At 41.4% G+C, this 11,650-nt stretch overlaps 1 protein-coding gene across 1 annotated transcript; it reads right to left on the bottom strand.

Moving 5' to 3' along the window:
• Positions 1-4,619: 4,619 nt before the first annotated feature.
• LOC135575049 (dentin matrix acidic phosphoprotein 1-like) lies at positions 4,620-11,414 on the bottom strand. Its single transcript, XM_065027207.1, has 4 exons — positions 10,963-11,414; positions 10,790-10,860; positions 7,501-7,556; positions 4,620-5,907 (listed from the first exon to the last, which is right to left on the bottom strand). Exons 1-4 carry the CDS (start codon positions 11,114-11,116, stop codon positions 4,620-4,622), a joined length of 1,569 nt encoding a protein of 522 aa, XP_064883279.1. The 5' UTR covers positions 11,117-11,414.
• Positions 11,415-11,650: the final 236 nt, after the last annotated feature.

Genomic DNA, 11,650 nt, shown 5'->3' with positions numbered 1-11,650 from the left:
GTATAAATGTATTCACTTTTTGAACATAATTAAAATATAATACATTTTAACACAATATGTTTTTAGAGGTAAAATGACAGGGTAGGTCATTTACATTTACATTTAAGTCATTTAGCAGACGCTCTTATCCAGAGCGACTTACAAATTGGTGCGTTCACCTTATGACATCCAGTGGAACAGCCACTTTACAATAGTGCATCTAAATCTTTTAAGGGGGGTGAGAAGGATTACTTTATCCTATCCTAGGTATTCCTTAAAGAGGTGGGGTTTCAGGTGTCTCCGGAAGGTGGTGATTGACTCCGCTGTCCTGGCGTCGTGAGGGAGTTTGTTCCACCATTGGGGGGCCAGAGCAGCGAACAGTTTTGACTGGGCTAAGCGGGAACTGAACTTCCTCAGTGGTAGGGAGGCGAGCAGGCCAGAGGTGGATGAACGCAGTGCCCTTGTTTGGGTGTAGGGCCTGATCAGAGCCTGGAGGTACTGAGGTGCCGTTCCCCTCACAGCTCCGTAGGCAAGCACCATGGTCTTGTAGCGGATGCGAGCTTCAACTGGAAGCCAGTGGAGAGAGCGGAGGAGCGGGGTGACGTGAGAGAACTTGGGAAGGTTGAACACCAGACGGGCTGCGGCGTTCTGGATGAGTTGTAGGGGTTTAATGGCACAGGCAGGGAGCCCAGCCAACAGCGAGTTGCAGTAATCCAGACGGGAGATGACAAGTGCCTGGATTAGGACCTGCGCCGCTTCCTGTGTGAGGCAGGGTCGTACTCTGCGGATGTTGTAGAGCATGAACCTACAGGAACGGGCCACCGCCTTGATGTTAGCTGAGAACGACAGGGTGTTGTCCAGGATCACGCCAAGGTTCTTAGCGCTCTGGGAGGAGGACACAATGGAGTTGTCAACCGTGATGGCGAGATCATGGAACGGGCAGTCCTTTTTTTTTTTTTTTTCATTTCAACCTGTTTTTGCCTACCTTGTGCCTGCAGTGATACCAGACACTCTATCTTGCTTGGGAACTGTTCGCTTTCATGATCTTCAGAAAAGCAGGTATAGTTGTACTGAAAATCTTCCTGGACAGATGTGGACAATACAATGGTAGTGTGCAGAGGTCACCATTCTTTGTGACATTTTTTGTTTCCCTTGGCCGTGGACAATGAGGACAGTCTGGGAGTTTGACCCAGTGTCCACGGACAAATCCAGAGGAGCAGTTGTAGGTGCAGTTCAACACTAAAGGTTCTCCAACTGCTGCATGGATGACTTCATGCTGTTTCTGCAGGTCGGTACAGGTTACTGAATCTAATGAAAAGGGCATAAATTAAGGCAACAATTCTTCAGTTAGTAGGCCGTGGATATAAATATATAGCTTGAGGACATTTGATTATCATCTTTTTGGCAGAAACTGAAAACACATCAAGTAAAAAAGTTGACGAATTTATTTTACCTTGGCTTCCCCAAATAAGCAGCAATGAGAAGTGGGCTAAGATTAGCATCCTGTCCAAATGTGTCCAGATCCCCTATGTTTCAACTATATGAATTGGTTAGCTCTAGGAATTTTCTTGATTAAAAAAAAACACTTGCACCACTGGTGTCACAGCGGGATGTGCCATCATATTGCAGTATGTACCAGGTATAAAGGTACAGGAAGTGGTGTTCAACAGGATGCCTGATAAAAGTGTTCTTAACTTTCCATTCAAAACACCTGCTTTTGTAGATTTAGGCAATGGAAAGAGCCATAGGAAACATAAAAACTAAACAGCATTTTCATATGCAATGACATTTGTATGGTTTTTACAGTATACCCATGTTATTTTCTTCATTTTAATAGTCATTCGTGGCTAGACATTTAAAAAAAAAAAAAAAGTTATTTGGAATAAAGTACTTCATGTAATGCTAATGTACAAATTTCACATGTCCAATTACAGTTTTGTTTGGGTACTGTCTGTACTGTATGTAGCCGTCAACACAACACAGATATTTAAATGTACATTATGGTTAAATATCCACAAGTCTTTTTGTGGGCTTCAATGCCACCTAAAAGAAGATGATAAATGATACTATGGTCTCAGTGTTTTGGGTCAATCCTCTACTGAAACAACCTGCCCTTTCTTCAGGTGTATTTTCAAATGGTTTTATATACAGTAGTACTTTACATGTAATACTTCTGTTCACTAAAAAGCTCCCTCACTTGACATACAGGGAAATACATTTGTTATCACTTAAAAATAATAATACAATAACAGAACTTTGCAAAGTAATTTTTTTGTCCCTGACATTCATTCATATAGGGCTCGCAGAAGTGAATCCTGATTTGGGCCTCAGCGTTGAGTAACACTGTAGCCCATGTCCTGAGGGAACTTACTTTTCAGCAGAAGTCTGAGATGGTTGTCCTTCTGGAAGGTTGTCCCATCTCCACAGAGGCACTCTGGAGCTCTGTCAGAGTGTATATCGGGTTCTTGGTCACCTCCCTGACGAAGGCCCTTCTCCCCCGAATGCTCAGTTTGGCCAGGTGGCCAGCTCTAGGAAGAGTCTTGGTGGTTCCAAACTTCCTTTTAAGAATGATGGAGACCACTGTGTTCTTGGGGACCTTCAATGCTGCAGACATTTTTTGGTACCCTTCCCCAGATCAGTGCCTCAACACAATCCTGTTTCAGAGCTCTACGGAAAATTCCTGCGACCTCATGGCTTGGTTTTTGCTCTGACATGCACTGTCAGCTGTGGGACCTTATATAAATCCTGTTGGTACTAGGGGGCAGTATTTTCATTTTTTGAAAAGAAACGTTCCCGTTTTAAACGGGATATTTTGTCAGGACAAGATGCTAGAATATGCATATAATTGACAGCTTTGGATAGAAAACACTCTAACGTTTCCAAAACTGTAAAGATATTGTCTGTGAGTATAACAGAACTGATGTTGCAGGCGAAAGCCTGAGAAAAATCCAATCCGGAAGTGCCCCATATTTTGAAAGCGCTGCATTCCAATGAGTCCCTATTGACCTGTGAATGTCCTATCAACGAGCTTACGCTTTCTACGTATTCCCCAATGTGTCTACAGCATTGTGACGTAGTTTTACGCATTTATGTTGAAGAATAGCCGTAGGCGGCTACATTGCATAAGTGGTCACATGATGGCTCCCAGGGTGACTCTCGCGTAAAATACAGAAGTAGCCATTACTCCAATTGGTCCTACTGAAAAACTAATTGTCCCGACGGATATATTATCGAATAGATATTAGAAAAACACCTTGAGGATTGATTATAAACCATGTTTCTGTCGATATTATGGAGCTAATTTTGAATATTTTTCGCCGTTTTCGTGACTGCAATTTCCGGGCGATTTCTCTGCCAAACGTGAAGAACAAACGGATCTATTTCGCCTACAAAAATAATATTTTGGGAAAAAATGAACTTCGGCTATCTACCTGGGAGTCTCGTGAGTGAAAACATCCGAAGTCCATCAAAGGTAAACGATTTAATTTGATTGCTTTTCTGATTTTCGTGACAAGGTTGCCTGCTGCTTGCAAGACATAATGCTATGCTAGTCTATGATAAACTTACACAAATGCTTGTCTAGCTTTGGCTGTAAAGCATATTTTGAAAATCTGAGATGACAGGGTGATTAACAAAAGGCTAAGCTGTGTTCCAATATATTTCACTTGTGATTTTCATGAATAGGAAGATTTATGTCTGTTGCGTTATGCTAATTAGTGTCAGGCGACGATTACGCTCCCGGACCCGGGTTTGAGAGACAAGAAGATTTATAAACAGGTGCGTGCCTTTCCAAATCATGTACAATCAATAGAATTTACCACAGGTGGACTCCAATCAAGTTGTAGAAACATCTCAAGTATGAACAGGATGCACTTGAGCTCAATTTCGAGTCTCATAGCAAAGGGTCTGAATACTTATGGGAATAAGGTATTTTTTTCTTCTTTTTTTGTAATTCATTTGCACACATTATGGGGTATTGTGTGTAGAAAAATGTGGAAAAGTGGAAGGGGTCTGAATACTTTCTGAATATATATATATATATATATATATATATATTACACTGCTCAACAAAAATAAAGGGAACACTTAAACAACACAATGTAACTCCAAGTCAATCACTCTTCTGTGAAATCAAACTGTCCACTTAGGAAGCAACACTGATTGACAATACATTTCACATGCTGTTGTGCAAATGGAATAGACAACAGATGGAAATTATAGGCAATTAGCAAGACACCCCCAATAAAGGAGTGGTTCTGCAGGTGGGGACCACAGACCACTTCTCAGTTCCTATGCTTCCTGGCTGATGTTTTGGTCACTTTTGAATGCCGGCGGTGCTTTCACTCTAGTGGTAGCATAAGACGGAGTCTACAACCCATACAAGTGGCTCAGGTAGTGCAGCTCATCCAGGATGGCACATCAATGCGAGCTGTGGCAAGAAGGTTTGCTGTGTCTGTCAGCGTAGTGTCCAGAGCATGGAGGCGCTACCAGGAGACAGGCCAGTACATCAGGAGACGTGGAGGAGGCCGTAGGAGGGCAACAACCCAGCAGCAGCACCTCTACCCCCACCTTTGTGCAAGGAGGAGCACTGCCAGAGCCCTGCAAAATGACCTCCAGCAGGCCACAAATGTGCATGTGTCTTACTTCTTACTTAGATCTTTGTTCTCATGATCAGGTTCATCCTCTTGTTTCTGCTCTATTTGAGAGGCCTGCTGATTAGAAATGCGGACGTTCACCTTACTCAGTTTCTCCCCATCTTCGTCACTTGAATCAGATTTGTAATCTTGTTCCACTTCTATATCAGAAGCCTCATGCTCCATTGCCTTTATCTGAGCTTCAGCCTCAGCAGTGACTGCCTCCACTTCCCCTTCGATGTTAGTGTTTGGTTCAACAGAGTCTTGAGTATCATGTCCAACAAGGTCCGTTTCTTCCTCAGCATCCTCCGACACAACATCTGGTCGTTCTGCCTCAGTTTGTGAAGCCTCGACCGAACCTTCCTCCTCTGGCTGCTGTTCATACATTTTGACCTTAAGGGTTTTAGGTACCTCCTCAGTGCTGATCTGAACAATACTTTCCTCCTTTTGTTTTTCATCATCACCTAAAACACTTTCATTATCTGACAAGATTCTGGAGGCATCATCAATGGAGGATGCAACTTCATGCGTTTGCCCAGTATATGTTGTGGAAACAATTAGATTTTCTATTCCTTCCTCTTCTGGAACACCCCCTGAATTGTCAGTTGTTTCCTGTAGAATAGGTTCAGGGGATTCAGTTTGGGGTGGTGATAATCGTCCACTGATTTCAACCATGAGTGATATTGAACTCTCCTGAGCATCAGCAAGATCTTGATCTTTGAAGCCTTCACTGAGGCCATCCTCTGCAGTGGCTTGTTCCTCTCTCTCTATTGTCCCTCTTAGTTCTTCAGCACATACATCTATATTGAACAGTCCAGTGAATGAGACTTCCTGAGTAAGTTCAAATTCACTACTGCGGTTCATTTCATATGAGCTTCCAAGAATGGCATCATCACCAGTGCTGATTTCCTGAGAAGTGAGTTCTTCTCCCTCTTCAGTCTTCCTCAGTTCTTCAGCACATACATCCACATTTGAAAGCCCACCGAGTGAGATTTCCTCACTGGGCTCAAATTCAGAGAGGCATACCACTTTGTCAGCTCTTTCATTCATCTCTTTGCCTGTCATGTTAACATCCATATCTGTGAGTTTATTATCTGATACCTCTGAGGGATATATTTGCATTGAAATCACATCTTTATCTGTGACATTAACCATTTCATCTTTTCCTTGACTTTCAGTTCCCTGCACATCTTCACAGACATCAAGGTTTGAGTTTGTGGGAGATGGAATCCCAACTGGCTCAATATTATCAGTTTCCTCTTCTGTTTGAGATTCAGTCAGCTCATCCTTGTTCCTGAGAATTAATAAATAATTATATAAATTATGGGTATTATAAAATAAGTATTAAAATGTACTGAATGTCAATGTTTTCTCTAATAATCTACCTTTCTGTCCTTATACATCCTGATTCCTTTGACAATGGTCTCCTCATCATCTTCTGACTCAAACTGGTTTCTTTCTGAGGTTGTGAACATTGTGGCTCCCTTACTCATTTCGTAGAATATCAGGGTGCTTGCCTGCTTCATAAAAATCCAGACCCTTTCCCATAGCTAACATATGTACCTCAACCTTTCTCATTTGCAGAAAATACTGTGGGGAGATGACCGTTCTTGGGAGTGATGATTTAATGTCAGTATTTTCCTTTCAGGAATTGAGAGGGCTATTTTAGGCCTATGATATTGAGGTTGTTCCACCAATTTAGTGCCTTTTGGAGAAGTGCAACTTGGTCCTTATTTTTTATTTTTTTTCACCAAAATGTACAATTCTGTCATAAAGAGCACATATTCAATGTCATAAAAAATGTGTTTTCCCCATCTCAAAAGGTTAAAGTACTATAGTAAGTGCAAAATAAAGTAACATAGTTGACCGTAACAGGGTTGACGATCATCTTAAATCAGCCATAAATCCCCTTGCGACAGGGGGAAAGAAATGTGTTGTGTGCAACAGGGAGTAGCAATTGAATGCAAGATTTACAAAAACACTTTAACTGTTAAAACATTTCTTGCCTGTCGATCTGTGGTTAACAGGGTTGACGTGTTAGGCTCGACCTGCTCAGTTTAACCACAATAGCAGAAAATGTCCAAAAATGTCCAGCTCACCTGCTTTTACACTATGAATATACTCATGTTTAATCTTTCTTTTGGAAAAAATATTTTAAAAGGAATGGTTTCACCATATTAAAACGAGAGTTCAGTTCACGTAACAGGGTTGACCTTAAAAGGACAGATGTAAATGAATCATTAATCACATTACGGTAAATAAATAATAATCTTCAGAAATGACTGTCAAAGCAAAACAATAACTAGGGATTTACAATTATGGTGAAAACTTTGGGGTTAAGTGGGTTAAACATTTTGGGGTTAAGTGGGTTAAAACCTCCTAGAAGTGACACAGGGTTGACAGAGTTTTCAAAAAGCGGAATTGAGGCACTTTAGCAAGGCTTTAGTCATATACAAAATTGGATTTATTGAATTCTCCATGTTATCTATATTAAAGGGAACTAAATTGAATACTGTATCACAGGCTATTAAAAATAAATATTGGTGCACAATTTCTACTTAAAATATCATGGGATGCAAAAGGCGCGCTTTTCCTTTCCTTATCTATATTTTCCACAAGGTTTGTCTTTGTTAACCAAAAGCAACATAGCAAATTCATCATGGGAAAAAAAATGTCACTATGGCAAATACCCTTATGTTAGCTGGAATAATCATTCATAATGATCAATAAAACAACACTGCAACTGAGCCAAATGTATTTTCTCCACAAAAAAATGTTTTTGTTGGTCTCTTTTGTCCTTTTCTTTCAATGAAATATGTGGTGGAAAAAAGCTGTCTGATGCTGTCCCTCTCCTTGGGTGTAGATAATGTACTGAGATGAGACTCACTTAGAAATCTTCAGAGTTGCATCAACTGGACTGGTGTCGACTTGATTCGGTGAGTTCTGTTTTGAGCAGAATATAGAACATTTAGCATGATATACTGATAAGGCCCGCCAGTATCATATTTAGGTGTACTTGCGAGAAAAGCACAACTCTTTCTTACATACTCATATTACCCCCAAAAATTATTTGCCCTCTTCACATCTGCTTTGGTGTGCTTTGGACCATGAAAGTTTGTTGGTACCCTTACCACCCGGGGGCGGCCCGTCAGGGAGTCCAGGATCCAGTTGCGAAGGGAGGAATTTACAGTTGAAGTCGGAAGTTTACATTCACCTCAGCCAAATACATTTAATCCTAGTAAAAATTCCCTGTCTTAGGTCAGTTAGGATCACCACGTTATTTTAAGAATGTGAAATGTCAGAATAATAGTAGAGAGAATTATTTATTTCAGCTTTAATATCTTTCATCACATTCCCAGTGGGAATACACTCAATTAGTATTTGGTAGCATTGCTTTTAAATTGTTTAACTTGGGTCAAACGTTTTGGGTAGACTTTCACAAGCTTCCCACAACAAGCTGGGTGAATTTTGTCCCATTCCTCCTGACAGAGCTGGTGTAACTGAGTAGGCCTCCTTGCTCACACATGCTTTTTCAGTTCTGCCCACACATTTTTTATGGGATTGAGGTCAGGGCTTTGTGATGGCCACTCCAATACCTTGACTTGTCCGTAAAGCCACTTTGCCACAACTTTGGAAATTTGCTTGGGGTCATTGTCCAGTTGGAAGACCCATTAGGGACAAAGCTTTAACTGATGAATTGAGATGTTGCTTCAATATATCCACATAATTTTCCATCCTCGTGTCATCTATTTTGTGAAGTGCACCAGTCTCTCCTGCAGCAATGCACCCCCACAACATGATGCTGCCACTTCCGTGCTTCACGGTCGGGATGGTGTCCTTTGGCTTGCAAGCATTCCCCCTTTTCCTCCAAACATAACGATGGTCATTATGGCCAAACAGTTCTATTTTTGTTTCATCAGACCAGAGGACATTTCTCCAAATAGTACGATCTTTGTCCCCATGTGCAGTTGCAAACTGTAGTCTGGCTTTTTTTATGGTGATTTTGGAGCAGTGGCTTATTCCTTGCTGAGCAGCCTTTCAGGTTATGTCGATTTAGGACTCGTTTTACTGTGGATATAGATACTTTTGTACCTGTTTCCTCCAGCATCTTCACAAGGTATTTTGCTGTTGTTCTGGGATTGATTTGCACTTTTCGCACCAAAGTATGTTCATCTCTAGGAGACGGAACACGTCATCTTCCTGAGCGGTATGACGGCTGCGTGTTTATACTTGCGTACTATTGTTTTTACAGATGAACGTGGTACATTCAGGCGCTTGGGAATTGCTCCCAAGGATGAACCAGACTTGTGGAGGTCTACAATTTTATTTCTGAGGTACTGGCTGATTTATTTATTTTTTTCAAGCAAAGAGGCACTGAGATTGAAGGTAGGCCTTGAAATACATCCACAGGTACACCTCCAATTGACTGAAATGATGTCAATCGCCCTATCAGAAGCTTCTAAAGCATGACATAATTTTCTGGAATTTTCCAAGCTGTTTAAAGGCACAGTCAACTTAGTGTATGTAAACTTCTGACACACTGGAATTGTGATACAGTGAATTATAAGTGAAATAATCTTCCTGTAAACAATTGTTGGAAAAATTACTTGTGTCATGCACAAAGTAGATGTCCTAACCGACTTGCCAAAACTATAGTTTGTTAACAAGAAATTTGTGGAGTGGTTGAAAAACAAGTTTTAATGACTCCAACCTAAGTGTATGTAAACTTCCGACTTCAACTGTAGTACCAGGGTCTTTAGCTTATTGATGAGCTTTGTGGGCACTATGGTGTTGAACGCTGAGCTGTAGTCAATGAACAGTATTCTTTTTGTCCAGGTGGGACAGGGTAGTGGGAAAGGGCAGTGCGGAGTGTGATTGTGATTGCGTCATCTGTGGATCTGTTGATGCAGTATGCAAATTGGAGTGGGTCTAGGGTTTCCCGGGATGATGGTGTTGATGTGAGTCATGACCAGTCTTTCAAAGCACTTCATGGTTACCGATGTGAGTGTTACGGGGCGGTAGTTATTTAGGCAGGTTACCTTCGCTTTCTTGGGCACAGGGACTATGGTGGTCTGTTTGAAACATGTAGGTATTACAGACTCAGTCAGGGACAAGTTGAACATTTCAGTCAAGACACTTGCCAGTTGACCCGCGCATGCTCTGAGTACACATCCTGGTAATCCGTCTGGTCCTACGGCCTTGTGAATGTTGACCTGTTTAAAGGTCTTGCTCACATTGGCTACGAAGAGCGTGATAACACAGTCGTCCGAAACAGCTGGTGCTCTCATGCATGCTTCAGTTTTGCTTGCCTCGAAAAAAGCATAAAAGGCATTTAGCCCATCTGGTAGGCTCGCGTCACTGGGCAGCTCGTGGCTGGGTTTCACAATGTAGTCCGTAATAGTTTGCAAGCCCTTCCCCATTCGACGAGCGTCAGAGCCGGTGTAGTAGGATTCAATCTTAATCCTCTATTGACGCTTTGACTGTTTGATGGTTCGTCTGAGGGCATAGTGGGATTTCTTATAAGCTTCTGGATTAGTGTCCCGCTCCTTGAAAGCGGCAGATCTAGCCTTTAGCTCGGTGCGGATGTTGCCTGTAATCCATGGCTTCTGGTTGGGATATGTACATACGGTCACCGTGGGGATGACGTCGTCGATGCACTTATTGATGAAGCCAGTGACTGAGGTGGTATACTCCTCAATGCCATTGGATGAATTTCGGAACATTTTCCAGTCTGTGATAGCAAAGTCCTATAGTCCTGTGGCGTAGCATCCGCGTCATCTGACCACTTCTGTATTGAGCGAGTCATTGGTACTTCCTGCTTTAGTTTTTCCTTGTAAGCAGGAATCAGGAGAATATAATTATGGGCAGATTTTCTAAATGGAGGGCGAGGGAGAGCTTTGTATGGGTCTCTGTGTGTGGAGTAATGGTGGTCTAGTGTTTTTTTCCCCTCTGGTTGCTTGTAGAAATTAGCATATTTTACAAATCAATCAATACATTTTTACATCTACTTACTTTTTCAATTTTAACCAGTCACTACCATTATTACTACTGTCACTACCACTACTATAACTTATTTCAAAACCACAAATACTTTAAAACAAGCACACCACATTTTCTTCAGGAAATGTACTTTTCTCGTTTGATATCTTCACTATTTATGAAGAAAGAAAGTTGACCTTGAATGCATGATTGTTGTAGAATCTGTCCTCAAGCCTGGCACACCACTCTGCGGGGTCCAAGCCACTGTCTAAAGAGAAAATGACAGAGTCCAATAAATTAACATCAAAGTAGTTTCATTCTGACTGCCCATTAATTATTGGAATAATGTATACAAAAAAAATATAGCTACCTTCTCTCTCTTTGAGAAGAGCCGTGAAGTAAAGGGCAGCAAAGGTGGGGATGTCCTTGGGCTGGTCTCGCAGGACCTCTCGAGCCAACCCCTCCAAGATATTGCCAAACCCACGTGGAACCCGAAGGTGAGTGTTTGAAAAAGGCACAGACATCGTCCTTGGTCAAACACAGGTCTGCTAACGCGTTACAGTAATTTGGATAGATATATATTAACTGCAATATTGGCTTTTATGTTACTTTTAAAATGTATTTATTTTGACAACTTTATCCTGTTAAGTACTAACTAATGTTGTGAAATTAACGTTAGCCAGCTTGTTAGCTAATTACCGTTAGCTAGCTACGTTATCTAACTTTCTTAAATGTTTTAGTTGGCTAACTTTCAGCAGTGCAACATCGGATGTAATGCTAGCAGGAGGCTGCTGCATGGAGTAATAAAGGTAACATTGAACATTACATTACCTTTAGCAAATGTTTTTTTTTGTTGTTGCCTCAAACAGCTTCCCAAAAACGTTTGTTTTGCATCAGTAACAGTTGACGCCGGAGTGTTGATAATTGTTGCTAGGCAACAAGGCTCAGTCTAACTACGGTGACGAAAGAGGTCCATACTGAGTGAGTGCGATAACAAATTACACGTGAAACCACATCATGACACAAAAGTATGACTTTATTGGATGACAGTTCATTTC

Source organism: Oncorhynchus nerka, linkage group LG14 (genome assembly GCF_034236695.1).
Source record: "Oncorhynchus nerka isolate Pitt River linkage group LG14, Oner_Uvic_2.0, whole genome shotgun sequence".
NCBI classification, from domain to species: domain Eukaryota; kingdom Metazoa; phylum Chordata; class Actinopteri; order Salmoniformes; family Salmonidae; genus Oncorhynchus; species Oncorhynchus nerka.
Note: the sequence above shows the minus strand (reverse complement) of the source record. Positions and strands in the feature narration are given on the sequence as shown.